The following is a 22,232-nucleotide window of genomic DNA, read 5'->3' as shown; positions in this document are numbered from 1 at the left end:
CATCTCCTTTCTGCTTGATGGCAACTTACATTTCAAATTTGGATAGTTCAGTATTTGAACCTGCCAAAAGAAAATGTTGATGATTATAGTTGCCTGCATAGGGAAGCAAAGAGCTGTGACCCATTAGTACTTGGCTGGTATATGGAAGGATGGTCATTCTTTTAATAAATAATCATTCCTGTCGTAGTTAGAGGTGGAAAAGCAATTTAAGGCTCCTATGGCAATAGTTTCTCACTGCTTTTTTAAAAGCAGAGCTTCCTGAACAACTGATTGAATTTTGGCATATTGATGGAGGTGTTAGGACAATTTGTGCTACTACAGAAACTGCTAAAACGTTTTGTAAGAGAGGTAACAGGAGACCCAAACCACTGGGCAGTGTTTTTGAGGTATGTCGAAACAGTGTACCTCAGTACACTGGAAGGGAAAAGAGAAGCAAATATAGCTCTTAGAAACCAAGGGAAGGTTGAAATGGTTGGAATTTGATAATGGATCTGCAGTATAATGTTGTCCTGGTCTATCTTTGCTTCTATAGTGTGATTCTAGACTTTTAAGACACATTTATTACTGTCTCTATTAGTCATAGCATAAATAAAGAGCATGTATGTAAATCTAAAGTTATATACCATAACTCCTCATTCACTTTTTTTAAAGGGGACATTCCAAGTGGCTGTAAGCAAGTCAGGAATCGTTCTGACTGTAAGGATATAGATTGGACGACATACACTTGTGTGCTAGGCTTTCAAGTGTTTGGTAAGCATCATTTAATTTGCTTTTAACCTATTTGCTTCGTGCTTTTGTTATTAATTTTGCTGAAATTTGTCCTGAAGAATATGCTACTGTTAATTATGGTGCTGAGATATCCAACCGAGAGGCTGACGACAGTGCTTGTCTGTGATATGGAGCGATGGGTATGAGTACACTTCATAGACTATGTATACTTGACTTCCATTTAGTCTTGAAGGCTGGGATTTGATTCTTCTGCTGTCATTTTAGGCTGTCGATTCTGGGGCTGTCAACTCTATTTCGGACCTAAAAGCTGATATTCTGAATTGCTTATGGTATACACACATTCTCCTTGCTTCCTTGTTTTGGGATAGGAGCAAATCTAACGATCAGTGACGATGTGAATACAGGATATAGTTCATGACTTAAAAGCATGTCAGCACCTTGAGACCTGCCATCAGCACTGAGTAATAGATATGGTGCTTCTAAAGAGTAAAATGCTTTAAAGATTAAACATTTTTTTCGCCTATTGGTTTATTTAAAAAGAGAAAAGTAGTGTAGGAAAAAATGACGAAACTGACAGATGTGACTTTAATACTGCCTAATTCAAGGCTGTGGCTTGATAGTTCAAACTATTTTTGCTTAGAGCTACTCTGTTGGCCTTAAGTTAGGAGTCCCCTCTGTATTGAAAAGTATTGTTCATTCTGTCTGTGCTGGGTGCTGGATCCTTTGCTTTCACTGCTGGTGTCAGATGCCTTCCTTAGTTATTCACGTTGTAGGAAACATTAAAAGCAAGTTAGAAGTAAATCATTAAACTCTTCAGAGGGTGGGGGTTAGATCTACCCTGCTTTTCACAGCTCCTAGGAGTTCAGTTTTAAACATCAGTTCGTATGCAGGTTGGAGGAAAATCAGATAAATCTGAGTACATTATGTAGCCTCTCACAACTGTCATGTATATTCTTGGAATATCAAGTCCTTAGGAAGTAGTTTTAAAGGATGGTGGCTGGTTTAGTCCTCACAGTGATGCTCCTGTACAGTATATTAGTAGAGTAGAAGGCAATTTGGGCTTCATAACGAAGCCTGCTTTACTTTCTCCCTGGGTGTCAAAGATCTGAGGCAGAGCTGGAAAACAGATGGGGACATGGAGGATGCTGACAGGTTGATTGACTCTGTAAATATTTTTGAGTTATTAGGAGTTTGAGGTAGGTAGGAGAAATGAATTGGAACATGCTGTTTGGAGCTGAATACCGTTGTTTCTTTGAGAATACTGGCTTCTGAATTAAACTGGGTTTGAGATGTGCTTTTATATTCAGTCTGTCTTAGTGAAAAGAGGAGTTGTTTCCTTCTGATGTCGTGTGTGTGTAAGACTAGACCCATTAAGGATATCAATCTGCAGTATGCATTTGCTAACTTTCTGTGCTGCTGCAGAGCTTAGACTGAAATAAAGACAACAGTAGCATAAATGGCTTTTGCCAATGTGATATTAGAAGATTCAACAAAAAGCAGAGAAAGTGAAAAAACAAAGGTTTAATATAAGATCTTTGCATAGATACTTTGTAAAGCAAAGGTACTGAGTAGTCTGGAATAGTGTAGGATGTTCAGCCATTTAACATTTTATGCCAAGTTGAAATATAACTAAGATTTGAAGGTGTTAGAAGGTGTCTTCCTCATAGGTACTGAAATTTTACCACGGCATTTGGCATTAAAAATGGTTGAATATGGGGAGTAGCTTTGTGCATCCCTATACTTTGAGACACAATCGTGTCCTTTATCCATGATCTGAAGAGATGAGGTGTGAAAATGCAGAAATAAGTCTCTGAGCTCAGTTGCTTGCTTACAAGGAGTTGACTGAGACAGTCTCATTGGCTTTGAACAGCTAGACCCTTGTTATCTGGCTTTAACAGACATTGATTCGAAACTGCTGGTGACTTGGGCCAGATTGAAACTAGATGATTAGGGACGAGCAGTTCCCATAATTGCTGTTCTGAGGCTTTCCAGTCTTTTTTATTTCTTGTTTTAAACTGTTCTTCAGTGGATATGTCTGCTGGTTCTGTCTGAATTTCCTTCCAAATAAATATGCACTTTAACCACTATGGATTAAATTCAATTAGTCTCAACTGCTGAAAAAATCTTCAAAGAGCCTGAGGGACCTTTTAGTAAAGTAGATATAATATGATTTTATTTTGGAGCAGAAGAGAATATATTTAATCTAGAAAATATAAAAGTAAACTTTCCATCCAAGAACTATTAAGTTTTAATTTTATGTTGTCTAGTAGCCTGATACTCCGACAGAATCTTAAAATTATGGCTTGGTCTCGAGCAAAGTGTTCTCCCGTTAAATCAGACAGAACAACTAAGTCTAAGCAACGGTTCACTACTACTCAAAGGGAAGTCAAAAAGAATCAAGACTGACCCTTTGGTGATCTGGCTCGTGGGTCCAAACAAGCAGAGGGAGGGTTGCTCACTAGGATGTTCGCAGGGAGGGCTAAATTTTTGGTCTGGGGGCTTTTTGGGTGTGTACATTTGCTCATTCTGCTAATTTGGTGCTATGGATAGTGTGTGGTCAGTCATGCCCTGTTGTCAGCAGGAGGAGGCTGGAAATGCAAGGTGGGGATGAGAGAAGCACTGTCCCTTTTTCATAGTAAATATTTTTGTATTGGCTTAGCAGTGTCATCAGTCTGCACCCCAAGTGCTTGAAGTCTCCCCCTCATTTGCTGAATATTTTCCACATTTTCCTCAGAGCAGATTATTTTGGAGAAACTTACTTCTGGCTAGCACAAATCACTAAAACTGAAGTGCTGCTGTCGCACCTAATAAGAGTTGTATTACTTCATATTCGTGTTTTTTAAGTTCTTGAATCCCAAATACTTGGACAAGTTAATGCCTTGTTTTCTCTTTGCTTACCTCATACAGTGAAAGCAAATCATGCTGTCCTGTGACAAAGGGTTGCCATACGTTTAGAAATGCTAAAAGAATTCATGAACCTGAAAGATACAACTTACGAGACTCAGTCTTGACTCTTAGTGTTTCTAATCCTAAATTAATAAGAAGAGACCAATTATCTGGTTATTCCAAAAAAAAAAAAAAACTCCGAATTATTAAAACAACAACAACAACAAAACTTGGGTGTGAAATAGCATCTTAATCTCTTCCTTTTTTTTTTTTTTTTTTTTTTTTTTTCTCTCTCCTCCCAGATGTGAATCATGAACTTTGTTACAGGAATCTCTAATGTTTTTGTTTATTTGTCGCTAAAACTGCAGCCCTGTATTTATTCAGGGCTTCTCCTCCAGGCAATGTTGTTGTTGTTTTGTCTAGACGTATCAGCATCATGCTTCTCACTTAAGCATATTGAATTGTACTTAAGCACTTGACAGCATTTTTGTCTATGAAACATGGACAGTCTGGGTTTCTATGCAAAATATTGTTAATCAGTTGTCTCTTTTTTTATCATGCAGAAGAATCTTAAAAATTGTCATGAATTTTTAAAAAACAAAAGAATTCTGTAGGTAGTGTACTATATCTTGGCTTGTTTGATGCTTCAGTATCAGGTTTTAATGCATTTGTACAAAGTAAGATAGAGGCTTCAATTAAGGAAAGTTTTCAAGTCTGAGAGGTTGTCCTGGCCCCCACAGTTTGGGGTTTTGCAGGAGGGAGTGGTGTTAGACTAGCAACAAATTACAAAGCCTAACTCAAAACCTTTTCGATTTTCTGGTTGAATGTTATGTTTCTCTTTTATTACTGTGCTTGCCTTTTCTCTGGCTTTATAAATTTTATTTTTATTTATGGATTAACTTTTGATTTGTTTTTAAAAGTATCATCACTAAATGGAACAGTTCTGTTCTCTCCTAGGAGTTTGGCCTGAAGGATCAGATGGGACAGACATAAATGCCCTTGTCAGATCCCATAATCGAAAAGTGATAGCAGTTGCTGATGATTTTTGTAAAGTCCATCTCTTTCAGTATCCCTGTTCCAAGCCAAAGGTAAGTCTAGACCAGTCTAGTCTATGTGATTGTATGCATTGCATGAAGTCTTCTGTGCCAGACATCTGCTTCCAGCCCAGTTATTTTCAAACGTTGCAGCCAAATGGTACATTTTTTTCCCTGAGAACAAAGCTAGAGAAAAAACATTGTTTCTCCATGAAATTTATATGGGGAAATAGGAATCATACACATATATCTATCTGTGTGTGTGTGTGTATATATATATATATATAAAAAAAAAACTTAATCATGAAAGTAGTCATATATATATATGCACACATGCATATTTATGCATAAATATATGTATGTATGAAGTAGTGGTAGTTATTCTTTAGTTCTGAAGCAGAGGATTGATGCTTTCTCTTGGCTGCGCATTGTGCTAAGTCTTTTACTCTTTGCATGAAGATATTTCTAAATTTGTCCCAAGTTACAAGCCATAAGAAGATATTTTGGAGGGAAATATTTGGGAGGAAAAAAAGGCAGATATAAATTGGTACGCTTGTGTGAACAAAGGGCTCTCTCAAATGGCTAAGCACAAATGTTTATAGTTTGTTTAGATTTTGGTATCATGTGCTCTTCTAGTCAAGTGTATGATTTATCTTCCTGTTTATTTCCATAGGCCCCAAGTCACAAATACAGCGCTCACAGTAGTCATGTGACAAATGTCAGCTTTACCTATAATGATGGTCACTTGATTTCAACTGGAGGGAAAGACATGAGTATTATTCAATGGAAACTTGTGGAGAAGGTAACTCTGCCACAAAATGACATTGTAGTAGAAATCGGTGCAAACAAAGTACCCATCCCTGCCAGTGAAAATGCTGTACAGTCTCCTGCACCTCTTCCACAGCCTTTTAATGAAATAAATCAAAATGAAAGTGTAACTGGCAGCTCTCCAGCTTCCTTGGAGAGCAACTTGGAGCCATCTGCAGAGGCCAGTGAAGAGCAGAGCGAGGAGCAGAGCGATGGGAGCAGCCTGGATCCTGCAGAACCAGGCTATGAAGAACCATCCAACGAGACGAGTGAGGAGCACAGTGAATCCACTGTAACTGAAGAGCAACAGGATAACTCACCAGTGTCTTAACGCTTCCAACTTGGATGGGTTTTATCTTCCCTTGGTGTGCGTTACTTCATTAAGGGGTGAGGGTTCAAATAGGGAAAAGTAGCTGAGATTCATGACTGCACCAGCTTTTGAGTTTCAGTGAGATTTTTAGTCTGACCTTCAGTTCAATATGTGGAACCATCTCAAGGGCCCAGCTTCACGGTTTGTGTCAAGGCCTGGTCAAAGTTAGTAGTGGACATTACCATAGATTCATTCTTCTTAATTCTGAAATTGTGGTCAGGAAGTGGCATGGAATATATACTGGAAAAAAAAGGCTAGCTCTTAAGAATTAGCTGAAGTAAACCACCTTTCCTGTGCAAAAGTGTTTCCTAAAAGAACTAAACAGAAGCACTGAGTGATTCCAGTTGAGTAGTAGTATGCTGTTTTTTTCCAGGTGCGAGGACAAACAGAAACCTGAAAAGCTCTATGTAGAGCTGTTTTCCTTTGTTTTTTCTTAACAAGAAAAAGAGAGGAAAAACAGTGTAACGGTGCCGTGTGCATCAATGCCATCTTGATCTAACACATATGCAATCTTCTAACACTACTAATTCTTAATAGAGTCTGGACATGCTCACAGTTGGTCTGCCCTGGGTGCTGCTATTCCTAAAGCAAATCCTATCGAGGAACGATGTTGGTTGTTCCATCTTACAGACCATTTAATAACAGACTAACCAGATACCGGTGTGTTTCACTTGTTCATGACCTGAAAGTTGATTTCAGTTGCAGGTTGAGTTGTAATTGTTTCTTCAAAGAATTGCTTGCCTAGAGAGTCTGAAACCTAAGAGAGTCTTTACAGTGACCTTAATGTGAACAGCAGAGAACGCATGGCAAGAACACAGTCAGGTGGGCTCTAGAGCTAAACTTCAAGCCTTCAAGCAGAACTTGCTCCATCCCTAGTAGGAGAAATAGAAATGCAGTTAAATTATTAAATTGGTGCTTGGGATTAGTGTATTAAATTGTTTTTTGGGGAGAAGGGAGGGAGGTTTTCTTTTTTTTTTTTTTTTTTTTTCTCTTTCTCTCTCTTCTGGCTCCTTAGCAGTTGTGATACAAGCATACAGGCATACAGCAATTTAGATGATGTGATTTTTTTTTTCAGACTTGCTGATCTATCATTTCTGTGATTTCCTCCCCCCACCCCCAGTTGCTCTAAGCCATGCAGCTCTCATGTGGCTATTCCTGGCCAGTTACAGGATATCTTGGCATTTGTTATGCATTTGGAAAGTAATTTTTTTATGAAGTTTGTCAGATAGCTACATTTTTTTTTCTTAAGTGCATATGTTTCCTACTTTAAAAAGGTATAGATTTACTGACAGATATCCATTTCCTATGTACCTGTTTATATTTTGATTACATAGAATTTTCTTTTTTTTTTTTAAGTGCTGCATTGTGCTGGTATTTTAGTTTTTAGTTAGAATATCATGTGTAGAAACTTTGGATGAGTTCATAAGTCTTAATTATGCAAGCGTTTACGTGATTGTGCCATTCCAAAGTGCATCAAAACTGTCATTCCCTTACTAGTATCTTCTCAGGAGAAATGCTACAGATCAGGTATTTAGTCATCATTTGGAAAGATAAAAACAAATGGACTCCCAAAGGACATTTAGAACATTTATATATAAAATATATAAATATATATATATACACACATATATATATAAAATATCCTCGTGTTTACAACAGTTCCAGAAACCTCAAAGTAGTTCCCTTCCGATGAAGGGAGGTATGGATTCCAAGCAACCCATGTTTAAACTGTGCTCTGTACATAGTGTTTTACTGGAGGGCTCTAGTATGCCTGACTCGCAAATTTGCCAAATAATAGCAATGAAAGATAAAGTTCAGATCTTCAAAACACATGGTTCCAAACGGGGAATATGCTGTAGGTTTAGAAAATAATCCTAGTAACGCAAAAAAGGATTTTAGAGCTAATGAGGTACAGAGCTCTCTCTCTGATTTTTATGAACTCCAAGTAAGCAACACATTTCATTTGGAACATCAGTCGCCTGGGGTTGCCATGTAAAGTGAGAGTTATAGTTGTGATATTCTTGTGTTTGTAGTTCAGAAGACTCTACTAATATGCAAAAAGCCTTACAGCTTTCAATTGCTGGCAACTACTGTTTAACAAATAATTAAATCTGTGATAATGGATGGAAATGGGTGGGATTATGTAACTGTAGATGTTTTAGAAAAATAATTGTGAATGAATTATGATTAAGAGTGTTTCATGTGAAGATGTTTGAGCCATTTCTATCTATCATGCATTCCTGTCTCAAGGCAGAAAATTTTGAAGATTAAAAAATAAAATAATCAGAATAATGAAGTGCGGTGTCTTTTTCCATATTAATGCTGCTGCTTTTATGCACACAAAGTGCATGTCATCTCAGCATTTTCAGAGTGTGGAGGGTTTTAGAAGAGAGAAGAAAAAGTCTTGTTTAACTTGTGTGTGTTTTTTTATAATTATCTAGACTTATGAAAAATAAACCTGTTCAATGTCATGAATAATCATGACACTCCTAAGCAATGTTCTTGACTGTTGACATTTGAAATGTTTTCTGACATATCTCCTGTCCATTGCTAATCAATTGCCTGCTAGCGTGATCATACTGTAGCTGATTAATGGTAGTAAATTGATGGGAATTCTTGGGAATACAAATAGGGACTTTTCTTGATACCTGTTGCAGTCCACCTTCCTGGATTCTATCAGAAGATTTCTACTGAAGGTCATACAAAAACTGTGAGTATATTTTGGAAATAATACCTTGAATGCTGCAATGCTTCAGTGTTCTGAGTGGTCTGTGTCCAGTCGCAGATGCATAAAGTTACAATATGCTTCAGTTTCTTAATATATTCCTTGTGAAACATTCTCAGTCCTTCATGAAAATTTGAATTTCCTCCATTTCTTGCAGCAGGTTTTTGTCATTCACAAATGGTGAAGAGCAGGGTGGAGAGGAAAAAGATGCTTTATGGTTATCTTCCTTAAAAAAAGAGAGAGAGAGAGAGGAAAAAACATTTGACTGGAAATCACAGAGGGCCTTCAAATTGTCAGGAGAATATTGTTGCTCTGACAGGAGTAGCATGACGTGCCATGCCACTTCCCAAATGTCTACAGCACCATTTACCACCTTGCACTCAGAGGGCTGTGCAACAGAGTGGTCTAGACTTGTTCCATTTCTGTTCAAATTCAGCATAAGATTTTTTTCTACCCGTTCTCCTGGGATGAAGGAATTGAGAAGATAGGGATCTCCCTCAAGAGAAAGTAAGTTAGAAATCTGGTCTTTGTGAACTTCTCTGGTGATAGATGCAAGATGTGGCTCCGGGTGTCCAGTCTTTTTTTGGGCAACATCTGCTGCTAGCTCAGGTAGTTGAAATTGATGGCGTGTGTCCTGTGGAGCTGAAGTGCAGGGTATACATGTCACTGAGGGCATAATACTGACAACACCCCACTTGAACACGATTGAAATACAAGTTTCAAAATCTGCATCAACTTGTTTTAAATTGCGTAGTATAATATCTGAATGTTGGGAAATACTAAGCTTATGGATGCATGTAGTATCAGTCTGTATTGAGTGTATGCCATGCATAGGGATATATATTTTTTTTTTTATCTAAAAAGAGCCCTGAAAGAGGGTCTGATCACATACTTTTTCTGTTTTCCCATAGAAGTTCCAGAATGAGAGGCAGAGACTGAGTATTCATGAGCCAAGCATTTGCTGTAATTGTCCTTATAAAGTAATGATTTTTGCATATAATTTATGTTAAGTTTCAACCTCTTATTTTTACTGTTCCTAAGAATACATAGATTTTGGGTTTAGTTTTCTCTCTGCAATCAGGCATAAATCAAATTTCCATGTCATATCAAATGCAACATACTGTTGCTGTATTTTCTACTTTATTCTTCATCTCTGCAAGTTGGTTACAGCCCCTTATATTTCTTTCAGTTCAGTGAATTATTTCAGTTGAATCGAGACATAAATGTCCTTGTGAAATTTAACTTTGGCTGAGCCAAACAAACAACAAATTCTCCCTTCCGTTACCTCATGCCAATAAAATGTTAGTTCCTGACAATGAAAGGATTAATATTGCACGAGATGGATTTTATTTGTGGGATATTTATGCTGCCTGCTTGTTCATTTCTGTACAAATTTGAGCCTATTGCCTAATCTTTTTCTGACAGATGTTTTATGTACTAATACTTTAATCAACTGAAAGTGAAGAGCAGCATACAGTAGGGTTGGAAAATATGTGGTTTAGAAAAACAGATACTGTAGACGTATATTTAATGTATGTCTGTGGTTCTGTATTTGTGCAGAGATACATATATGAGCATCCAAAGATACGGCTCCTCACGGCCATTTTTTGTTTGAAAGAGCAATGTGATTGCTTTACACTGCAGTAAATTCAGAAGGTTTAGGAGGCATTCCTAGCATGACCTTCTCGCAAGGCAAGAAAATTAATTTCAGGCAACATGACTAGGATGTGCAGTTGTGGGTCTGTGGCTGTACCAAAGGTATGTTCCCCAGCTCAGGTCCCGATGTCACCTCCATGTGCCTGGCTGCCCTCCTCCCAAGGGGAGCAAGGCTGAGGAGCTTCCAAGCCTTGCAAACCTGAGGAGGTTCCAGCCTGACACATTTTCTAAAGATAAGTGTTCCAGGGCTCTTAGATGTGTTCCCTAAATGCTCTGCCAGGGTGTTTTACCAGACAGTGTAACAACCCCTTCAGAGATCTGCTAGCACAGACATTGCTTTTCCTTCCATGAAGACAGAGAAACTTTAGACTGGGAGGCTTATGTTCCTCCTGCCAAGGCTAAATGTGTTTCAGGAAGGCCAGGGAGGGAGAAGGAGACCAAAACATACCACCAACGAGAAATACTGGTGGTTACCAAGATTATCTGTGGGACTTGTGTTGTCACTGAAAAGTGAAAAACAGATCTCCTGTTACTGCTGCTAAGTGAGTGCACCAGGAGGCAAGGGGCATTTTTGCTGAATAATTTAGAGAACTTGTGACTTGATTTTTCCAGCCCTTTCCCTCACCCCTTAGGTCTTCTCCGTATGAGAAAATCTATGTAAGTGTTGAGTTTTTCTTAACAACTTCTGATGTTACCAGTGATTTCATGAAACAGGAGGTTTCTGGAGATTTTTGCTGCGTTTCTTTTTAAAAAACAACTCTAAAAGACTCTGTTCTCTTCCAGAAAAAAATCTACTTAAGCTAAAGCCTGGAATGAGTCCACACTTTTGTGATTTGTGTGTATTTGTAATTTCAGTGGAGGCCTCCGGGCCCTCACTAGATTTTACGAGATAACTGGTCTCATTAGGTGAGTCACAAGTCAGGGTCAGGAAGATCCATACCAAGTGTGAGCAGTCTCTTCTACATACATCTTTCTGCATTACATTGCTTTGGTTTACAATAGCCATGCTTTAATTCTTTGGTATTCCTGTAAAAAAAAAAAAAAAAACTCATAATTTCTTACAAGCTGTCTGAATTCCAATTTAATTGTCCATACTTTATTTCTTAATGAAGAAAGCAACTTTTAATATTATCACTAGAACAACTTTGGGCATCCAAAATAAATGCTCGGGATAGTTCTGGCATGACTGTATCCCGTGTTGCGTGACGCTGCAGCAGTTTGATGGTTTTGCCGTGCTCCGCTTCTCTATCAAGTTGACTTTGTGCAGAATCCCCCTTGCCACACAGTGCACCCTTCATCCCGTGCACGTCATCACGCTTCCAATCCAAAAGCACTTGCTTATAGCAGCATTTGATGATTTCTGTTTCGGAATTTAAAGTTTCCTTAGGTGCACTACTAGTCTAGAAAGCTTCCTTTTCTGCTCCTTGCAGTAGAGTTCCTGAATACACTGTGTATAGAGGAGGTCCCCCTACAAAGCTTGCTCGTCACCCTTCTGCCTCAGGGACAAGGGAGGAGCTGCCTCCCTGCAGCGGTCGCTCTGTTTTCTAGTGAAGATGCAAACTCTACCCTAGGCAGGATTTAAGTGGAAAACACGGTCTTTAGCACTGTGTTGATTTAGATTTTTTTCTTGAAGAGTGGGACAACATGGAAATAAGCATGGGGATGGGAGTCAGTCTTGTCCACGGACAACACTCCACCACTGCTAGTGCTAGACAGGTGCTTGTCATGAATGTTTAACATGAAATGGCTGTAGTGTAGACGGGATTCTTTGAAAGTTTCCACTTGCCCCACGCTTAGCAAGTGAAAATTAAGTGTCAGTTAAGTGTGCCTGAAGTTAGGTTTCTTATGTTAAAAGTTGCAATTTGTCTTTAATGATTGCATGTCTCCTAATTTGTGAAGTACAATCTTGTCTAACGCTTATCTGTTTGTCTAACACCAGTTGTGGGAGAGGCAAATGTGAAACATTAACCTAAAGGATTTTTTAGATTATCCTAAAGGATTTTTTTCAGGATGGATGCCCATTCAATCCTTTTCCAGGACCATGTGAATCTGCTTCCATTGTTTTCTGTATGTGGTATACATTAATTTTGTTACTGAACATTTTAAATAAGAATCAATAATTCTCCAGATGAAAGACTTCCACAAATAATTTTCTTCCAAACTACTCTCTCGGGGGCCTTCTAAAGTTGTACTCCAAAAACGTCTTTCCCTGAGTAGGCCCCTTGTTCTGATAAATTTTTATTCAATTATACATAACATTTCAGAATGTTTTTTTTTTTTTTCTCTTAAGGGTATGATGGCATTTCAGGTTATTTCCAGCAATTAAATCAGGCTCTCTCTCGCTAACCATCAAAGAGGGGATATGCTGTAACTCGAATAGATCTTTTGTTATCTGAAAATTCTGGCTTAGCTTCAACTTTCAAAAAAAAATCCTCATCCTGAAGTTGCAATTAGAGGCTAAATTGAATAGGTTATGTATATATGCAAATGCAGAAATGCTGATATTTAAAAAAAAAAAAAAAAAGTTAAGGAGAAAAAAAGACAAAAGGCAGCTGTGGAATGTTCCCTGGTCCACCATGGATTACAGAATCCCATTAAGGTCTCTCTATTTTTATGAGCTCCATGCTATAGTATATCATCATTATCAGCGTTTGGGATATTCTTGGAACAGATTCACTTACTTGGATTACTTTCTCCCAGCGTGTTTTCAGTTTAGCAGCAGCACGCAGGCTATCACGATCCATGAATTTCTAAGAGGGGAAGGGATGGGATTTTATATTCAGAATTTGCTTTCACAGCCTTGATTTTTTTTCTCCTTTTTTATTATTATCATTATTATCCCACAGATTTAAATTAGTTTTACTGGAAATGGGTGAAGAGATGTATTGTCACATGGTGTGTCACAGGTCTGACTGGAAAGTGCCTTCCTGTGCTGCCCCCATCTCTTTGGAGTCTGATGATTGTGTCCTTTTAATGTCCCAGATGGTACCAAAGGCATTTCCTTTTATGTGTGTTAGAAGGAAAGAAAAGGGAATTACGGGCTGTATCCTGAATTATTGCCAACTCTGTCTCCCCACTGCATGAGATACAGATTCATTCAGAATCATCCCATGGGAATAAATTGAAGCTCTACAGTGAGGAGCAGGAAGGATTTGGTGGGGAGGAGGCTGTAGATGGGGAGGAGAGCCATAAATGTCTTGCTCTACAGTCCCGCTTTGTGCTGAACTGAGAACAGGTCCAGCGAGTCCCCTCACAGAGGAGCGTGGCATTGGCGTCTGCCTTTAGACTAGGTACAGCTGCAGGAGTCGTGTTTTTTTTTTTTTTTCTTTTTTTTCTTTTTTTTTTGTTATATCAACATGAAGCTCTTTTGTAATCCTTATCCTGATATATTTATTTTCACTTGTTCCCCCAACTTTCAAAGGCCATCTATGAAGTTTCCTCCTTGGAAGTTCTCTAGGGATTGCAGCTCAGAGCCATTTACAGGGCAGAGCTGTATTCTAACAACAATGAAATGCAAAAGTAAATTTGTTTTCTCCTGTGGTCCAAAATCAGTCAAGCTATTGCTGGTGGTGCAAACATCACAAGAATGAGATTGCAGAGTAATGGAATATAGCAGTCAGAAAACACCAACTCCAAAAATGAGACAGTAAAGGCACCAAAAAAACTCTTTAGTAAAGCTGTACAGAAGTCTCAATTAGGCTTGTTTGCCTTTAGTAGCTGCTTTGACTGAGTAATGCTGATATCTGCTTTTCCTTAACTCACGCACCAAGCAGTGACTATATAAAGATGCTGGTAGTTGTCACCTTCTAACCCTGGTGGTGGGCAGGAGGTTGCGAGTTCTGAGGATGCATACCCGAGCAATGCCTAATGAATGTTCACCTGGTCTAGTACTTGCATTTCCCCCCAGAGTAGCAGAGTAGGCCTGCAACTGCCTTTTATTTATTTATTTATTTATTTATTTTAAGGCAATTTCGTACAAGGCAGCTTTTAAGCAAACGCCAAGGAATATTCATGTAAGAAATTTTACAGGGACAAATTTAAATTTCCAAATGTGAAGGTGAATCTGAAAGTTAATGATGGAAAGAAAATATGCATGCAACCGATCCATATAATGCAATCAGGGGATTCCACCACTCAGTTTTGTTAACCATAACAAAGAATTGGTCTCCAAACAGTAATACTGGGTGGTTGAGTTAGTACAAGAATTCATGCATTCTAGGAAATGATCATATGTGTCTTGAGTAATTTGAAAGCTGAAAGAAGGGGAAAGCTCTAAGAGGGGATTTTGCCTGCATTGCTCATCCAGCTTTTCTTAGCAAAGGAATGTGCTCACCATCCCTGCGTTAGAGGAGAGCTAGTGCTGCGCATCACAGGACAGACAGTATTTTTGTGAATTTTCACTCTCCAAATTACAAGAATTTGACCTTTTAAAGGGGCCTTTGATATTCTAGTAGAGAAAAAGCACCAGGAAGCAAGTTGTGCAATGCTTTGTCTAAACATGTTACAAAGTAGGCTTTCCTAAAGCATAAAATATTAACCAATTTTTCCAGTGCTCCTTTTATTCTCTCAAGCCACTTGAATCAGGCATACTCTTCATAGTGCTACTAGTATTTGCTTGTAATTCTTGTTTTCCAGTATTTCTCATCATGATTCAGGGAAGATATTCCAGAAAAAAAAAAGGAGTTGTTAAAGTTTATGGGCGGATACGAGCTTTCTGTTCCTCAGAAACCATGTCCTCACCACCCACTGAACCCTCCTGGGGACTTGGATTTTGTTATTTTGGTTTCCATCCAAGCAGGTTCTGAATATCTTCCTCCCTCATGTATTCTGTGATTCTACATGAGTACCATCTGAACTATGCAGAAATTGATATGGTTAATTTGAGCATTATCCTTAAAGGAAACACATTACCATTGAGGAATTACATATTCAGAGTTAAGCTTTTGAACTATATCCTCCAATTTTCCTCTGAATTTCCCACCCTTTCCATTGAAGAAGCAAAACATTCAGTCATTTTAAAGTGGAAGAAGTCTAGAGATCTACCTAGCACATTCTTGGCATGTCCAGTTTCATAGGACACGGGTGGTATCCACCATAAGAATATGTAGTCTGGAGGAATGGCCAAAAAAGTGTTTCCCTCTCTTTTTCCTTGGAGTAGTCTGTGAGCTTGTTGAAACAGGATTTTGCCTTTAAAGAACATGTCTTAATAAACAAGCTATATTTCGATACAGCTGGTCTACCAGGCTTGCATTTCAGATATTCTTTTTTCCAGGAAGGAATTCCATATGTATCATCCTAATGTTGAAAAATTTTGGCTGCCACACTGGCTAATAAGCAAACATCCCACCTTCACTGCCGGTGAAGGGTCCATGAAATCCCACGAAATATCTTCAGCAACATATTAAAGCTAAGACATCGATCATGTCTCTGCAGACAGTGAAACGCTGTTGCACCGCTGAAATGCAGGTGTCAAATACATCAAACATCCTGCTCCCAAGGTCTGTTTCTGTGTGCGCTGAATGTCTAAGTCCTTTTAAGTGAGTGGTTGAATCCATTCACCCGCAGAGAGGCTAAACTCTGTTTTACATGAAATTCAGCTGAGAAAGGAGACATCAGTTTGCATTTAAAACCTAGCTTTTGTGTGTTTCTTTTAAATGATGAGTCCCATCATTTACTTTCTGTCAATGGGAATAAGAAAAACATTTCCCTGGCACTCTGCAGATGTTTGTTTTTTTTTTCTTTCTTCACAGACTTTGAGCCATAATACTCACATCACTGACACTAGGAACCTGAGACACTGCAAACTACCAACCTCTGGAACAAGAACACAAGCAGTCCTTACACTTGTCCCTTCTGAAGGACCTCTTGCTGATGAATCCAGTGATTCCTGGTACAGAACAAAATGTTGGGACTGATGTGGAATTTCCCTTCTGTATTTCTAACGCAGCATTTTTTTGCTGAAGGAGGGAATGGACCTCCCAAATCAGGTGAAATATCCATACGTTCATTGCTCTAATGGTTTGTTCCAGCACAGGGTCAGGCTGGAGTGTGACCACAGCATTTCTGTTGAGCTGGGGCATCCAAGCTAAGAGCACTGTGCTGGTGCAAGGCCAAAGAGCAGAAGAATGGGTGAGCATGGGCCAGGATCTGGCCATCCAACTTCCAAACAAATCCAAAATCCAGGCAGCAACCTAGCAAGCTTGTGCTTGCAATGGAAGTCTGCAGGTAGCTTTGGGCGTTGTTAGCATTGTGTTCTATTGGGCAGAGGTTTTTGAGGGGATGCATGTGCTGGTTGACTTTCTGGAATTCTCCTAGCATGGGGAGAAGCTGTACTAATAGGTAGTATTAGTACTACTCCCCCTGCTCCTTCTAGACTGGGAAAGACAGACTTGGCAATGAATTACCGAGTTGATTTTTCTGAAGGGGAAAAGAGGGAAGGAACCATGATGGCATGAGGTAGTCATGAATGAGTGCAAAGGAGCTGCTGCTTGGGAAGCAGAGCACCAGAAAAGCAGAGGGTGTACAGAGAGGGCTGTCTGCACACACACTGAAAGCCCGACCTTGCCCTTGAAAACTACTGTACGATGAGAGAGAGAAAGATCAGGGACAGTCCCAGCCCTGCTTTGACATAAGTCAGCTTAAGTTGCCATTTAGGCTGTCTGGGCTCTTCTTTCCCCCGAATCTGGGGATAGCTCTTGTACTGTGATAGGCTTTGCAATATAAACTACATGGGTTCACTCTGATCTCCACAATATTAAAATCAAGGCTGAAACATTTCTATATGAGGGATATTGCTTAGATGCCTATGCCAAATATATGAAAACTAGGTAGGAACAAAAGTAAAATGTCCAGAAGTCCTTCTTAATTGAATAAAAGTAAGGCATATTTAAATCTTCTTGAGGAAAACAAGCCCAAACCATAAATTCAAACATTCTACAGCCATTCTGAAAGTTGTTCCCTCCCCTGCAGCTGATATAACAACTGGAGCTGCTTTCCATCCCTCTCTTATCTGTTTCCTTTCAGCAGAGTCATGAGAAAGTATTTCCGCTCCCTCACTCTGCCTAAATGCGGAGGCTGACTGATATCTGCTTGACCCAGTCTCCTTCAGGAAATAAAACGAGGTTTGTGATGGGATAACTTGTTAGCTAACACACACAGCTCTATCCTCAAGGTGCTTGTAGGTGACCGTTCTGTTGAGGCTTGCAACGGCCTCAGAAACAGTGTCCGAAATATATATGTTGCAGGAGAGAAGCATGAGGTTTTTAAGCACACATCTTTGAAAATATGAAAGCTTAAGAAGAACTGGGTCACATCTGACTGCTACCATCTGGCCCACTTCACTCCGAGATTACCCAGGAATGTATTTCACATGTGCCTTTGGAACAAGATTATGAGCTGCCAAAAAGAAAATATTTTACAGCTGAGCATTGTGTTTCAGTCTGAATAGTTCAAATGCAATAACCAAAAGAGGATTCCATTATACAGTATCATGCAGATCATTCAGAATTAGCCTCTTTGTTTTGTCTAAGCAGTTTTGCAAGACAGAACTCTTTATTGCTGCTTGAATTTAAGTGCCTTTGGCTGCTACGGCGCTTTCCCAAAAGAAAGTTGTCTGCTAAACTGGGATTCTGAGTAGATGGAGGGTCTGGTGTGGACGGTGCCTCAGGAACAGGGGTGTGAAGAGGTGCAGCTGAGTGGAGCACCTTAGGTGGAAACTCAAAAAATCAAGTCCCTGCTCAGGAGTCAACAAACAGGGAGGCTTTTGCAAAGGGTTTCACTCTGGCCTCCTGGTTTCTCTGTGCATGGAAAGGAGTGTGAAACTGGAGTGTGTTGTCCTGTCAGAAATAGAAATCTATATAAAATAATATTACTAAATAATATATATTAATATACCAAAATAGATGCTGTGGTGATGACAATACTTATTTGTATAGATGAGGGATTTCTTGGTGGCAAATCAACATGCAGGCCAGGAACCTGCATGATGACAGGGGACATTGCTCCTGTGGTGCTTGGGAAGAGGCAGGTTCATTTCATGTGGCATGAGGAACCCTCTTCAGGAGAGCAGGTAATGTGGACGACAGCAGCACTTCCCCTCCTGATCCCTCTAGGCAAGGGGACTTCCCAAGCAATGGTCACCGGCAAGGTGTCCTGAGGCCACCAGCCCACCGAGGCGTTGCCAAACCACCCGCTGCTAACACACTGCTGGGCTGGGGCAAATTCTTCCATCATGGTAACAGCAGCTGAAAATCAGCATCATCTCCAAGGGTGGCACCTCTGTCATCCTCCAGAATAAACCTTCTGTGTCAGAGCTGGTGACTTGTGATCAACAGGAGAAGAAAAGATCAGGTGGCTTTAGCTTGTGTAATGGCTGCACAGCGGGCAGAGGGCTCAAAGGCTGTGTCTTTGTATTCCATATTACTCAAACTCTGCTCCTTTTACCAAGAAAGGTCAACTCATGGATCATGCTAATATCTGCCACTGCAGGGTGGTATTTGTAATAATGCATATATATGTTTGGGTGTGTGTATGTATGTGTGTGTGTGTGTATATATATATATGTACAGAATATAATGGTATATAATATGTACAATAAATACTGCATTTACATATATTTGTAAACATTTATTAAGGCATCTTGAAATCTTAGTTTATTTGTTCATTTTTAAAGTGAAAAATTGCTTCTGCCCATACTTGCAATAGCTGAAGTGGTATTTCATGGCTTTACTTCAGTCTGAGATGAGACAAGAACCAGAAACTCAGTTTATACATGGATTTATTTTGTGATTCACTCCAACCAGCACTACTACTACTTATAAAGATACTGCCTTTTTTTTTTTTTTCAAAATAAATGGCAAATAATCTCCTTTGCTTTCTTAAACACACCCAAGGAAGACAACAGCATCAAGCAGCAAATAGACTTTATCTCAGATTGTGTTTTCTTGGGAATATCTGTGCTCCACCCCAACAAATCTGTGTGAGCCAGTTGTTCATAACCATTTGTGGCCCTCATGGAGAGAAGGGGGTGAGGTTCCTGTAGCATGGCTAGCATTTTCTGGGAAATCTTGCTTTACAAAGCACCTGTTGTTGGGTGTGTTGAAAGAAAATATAAAATTGGCATTTCCCAGTTCTTCCTCTGTTGCTCTTAAGGAAGATCATTGACAGCATGTGAACATCATCCTTGCTAGGGAAGTGCTTTTCCGTGCTTAATGCTTAATCTCTATTTGAGTTCTCAAGGAATTTCTCTTCCCCCGTCCCTCTCAGCCAGTCTCAAATCTCCTTTAGGTCAGTAAAATCATTTAGGAGACAAAAAATTTTGTCTTTCTATGCTATGTTTGTAGGTAAGGCCATTCTCAGAGGCCACAAGTGGAGTCTTTACATTAACTCCTCAGGGAACTCTTCTTGCAAAGCTAAGTTTAAAATAAACATGACTTTTCCTGCATTCTTGGGCCTTGCCTGTGTAGTTTGAGTGCATTTTTGTTTGTCAGAATTTCTATTTTTCCTTCGTGTATCAGAATGGAAGCTAAGCCAACTTCATAAGGGAGGGGATGTAATTAATTCCTGCTCTCCTGCAATCTTCCTCTCTGATATTTTGTAAGCATTCCACACACCCTCTCCGAGAGGGTGGCTTATCCTGCTAACGTAGCTGAAGAGCAAATTTTTGATCAAGAGTTTCTCACAATAGGATCAGGTCGTACAGATTCAAACCTGCTTAGCACTAGGTGGCACTCTACTATAATCTAAATTAGTTTGTGCCACTTTGAAAGTTTGGTAAACATTTTAGCAATTGGAACAAACAGAAGGATTAGATTCATGGGTAAATTGCCAGGGTAGGCACCCATGTTGTGATACAAGTGGAATTCTAACTAGATTCTAAAATTGTCTCATCTTTTTTAATAGTCACCGGATGAGAGAAGAGAAAGGAAATGAGATCCAGGTACTTTCAAGGCCTGGTCAGTAGAGCACACAGTAGGGGTTGTGGGAAGCCTTAGTCAATGCTTCTGCCCAGTAGAGGATACCAGATTTGTTCCTAGTTCCTTTTGGTCTCTGGATGCCAGAAAAGGGAGCTGGTACTATTTGTAACCGCCTTTTTTTTTTTTTCATTGCCATGTTTCTGTGTGGGTTACATTCATGTTGTTAGTGTGCAAGTATGTGTGTGAAGACTTCACAGAGATACGGATTTCCAGGATGAATATTTCTGGAGGTGTAGAGGATCAGTCACAGGGCTGAGGGGAAGAATAGAGTCCTTGTGTAAGGATTTAGAGCTGTTGGCAGACCAAAATCATTAGAGAAGGAAGTGGGCTGTGATGGGCTGTAGGTTCTGTATTGTAGAATCGACTTTTTATTGAAGGAAAGAATAATCCAGAGGTGTCAGAGGCCCGGCAGGAGCAAATCTGTGCATATAAATGACCTGGACTGAAGCTGTAGTGTCCCCCGCTGTTGAATTTTAAACGCATACACTTTGGGCTAGCTCTTGCCTGTTTCCGAGGAATGCCTGTTACCAGCTGCAGAACATTAGGTGCTCCCTTGGGACTCGTTTCTAACTGGGTGTCATGTGAAAGGAAGCCAGTTTGCAGTCCTGAGACCGCTCCAGGTTGTGAACCTAAGCGCAGTTGATGGTGTTCAAGAGATTTGCCTCAGAAATGCACTCCTGATCCAGACTGCAAAGATCACACGGATGCGGTGAGACGGTGCCATAGCGCAGCCAACATCTACAGCTAGAGGCTCTACCGGCAGTGAAACAGTGGGGAGAACTTGGGGCAGTCCCATGCTTAGGTCATTTCCTTGATAAGGAGGACTGGGATTTGAACCCCCTCAGCATTTCTGGTTTTTTTCCTCTTGCACATTTCTGCATGAGTTTTGTCAGTGAACGTTGGTTTATGAACTTTTGCATTTGGGCCCTAATCCCTAACGTTAAAACCTCTTTCATGAAATGCCTTTTCTTGTGCTTCAGACGATCCAGTTCTTAAAACCCTAAGTGACTGGTAGTGACTCCTAATAGGTAGCTTATGGGGGCAGGTTGTTTCGCTGTTGTTGTGTTGTTTAATTTTGTTTTGTTTCTTTTTGTTTGTTTTTTCCCTGAATTTTACCCCAGTGCATGCTTTGTGTTGCAAAACAATTCTTATATTTTTAGAGTGCCTTTGTTATTTATTCCCCTTCAAATGTCTACATTTAATTAACTTAAATTTCTATACCATATTAGATTCCTAGTTGTTTTTCATTTATTTAATGGCAAAAAAGGCATACGACTTGTAGAATTTTTAAGAGGAAAGAAATCTCATAATTTCTTTGTGACCTTAGAGACATGCATGAAAAGAAGATTAAAAAAAAACAAATAAGAGCCAAGGCTATCCATACACACTTGAGGTACAAAGCTTTTTTCTTTTCTTACTATGAGCTCTTGCTTCCCTCTCTGTAAAGACTGCAAGAATTTCCATATAAATTCAATTCCTTCTAAGGTGGTTCATTATGAAATGTGCCCAATTTGACTGTTCGTTGTGGTTGGATGTAACTGCAATTGGTTGTTTCAAATCAGTCCAAGATGTGGCGGAATACTGGTAAAATGCGCTCAAGCAGTCTGTCTTCTAGTGTATATTTCTCCTGGCAGAATCCCCTGATCTCTTTGGCCAAGCATTCAGTGCTGGGATATAATCTAGATTCCCAGCAAATTTGCAGTTAAGTGCAAGATGTTTCTCGAGCACAGAGCCAGAGATCAAACTAAAATAATGCTCGCTCTCAGAAATATCTTGAAAAATGTTTGAATAACCTAGTGTATACAAATATTTTGGGTCAGCTATCATATTCTCTCAAGACTTGTAGGCGTTCCTGTCCGGGTGCCAGCAGCAGTGCATCTCCAGAGAATGGAGCCCATGCCGATTTCGTACTTTCACTACTGTGTCAGTGAATCCACCCACGGCTTCATAATGTCAGTGCAATGCAAGGGGAAGTTTTAATTACTGTTTGGCTCGTGCATTGTTTTAGTCCTTTTTTTTCCTTTTTTTTTTTTTTTTTTTTTGCACTTGTG

General features: G+C 39.5%; 1 protein-coding gene across 3 annotated transcripts in view; it reads left to right on the top strand.

Annotated features, from left to right (window-relative positions):
* Positions 1 to 6,723, top strand: part of EML4 (EMAP like 4) — a 136,509-nt gene extending 129,786 nt beyond the window's left edge. For all 3 annotated transcript variants that reach the window (XM_088527404.1, XM_088527402.1, XM_088527403.1), the window contains 3 exons: positions 652 to 750; positions 4,573 to 4,703; positions 5,323 to 6,723. In XM_088527404.1, coding sequence (XP_088383530.1) covers positions 652 to 750; positions 4,573 to 4,703; positions 5,323 to 5,787 — 695 coding nt within the window. In that variant the 3' untranslated portion in view covers positions 5,788 to 6,723. The remainder of the gene's footprint in view (positions 1 to 651; positions 751 to 4,572; positions 4,704 to 5,322) is intronic.
* Positions 6,724 to 22,232: the final 15,509 nt, after the last annotated feature.

The sequence above is a fragment of the Tinamus guttatus genome, unplaced genomic scaffold, assembly GCF_059628265.1.
Source record: "Tinamus guttatus ecotype Peru unplaced genomic scaffold, ASM5962826v1 Tinamus_guttatus_pri_ptg000286l, whole genome shotgun sequence".
Lineage (NCBI taxonomy): Eukaryota > Metazoa > Chordata > Aves > Tinamiformes > Tinamidae > Tinamus > Tinamus guttatus.
Note: the sequence above shows the minus strand (reverse complement) of the source record. Positions and strands in the feature narration are given on the sequence as shown.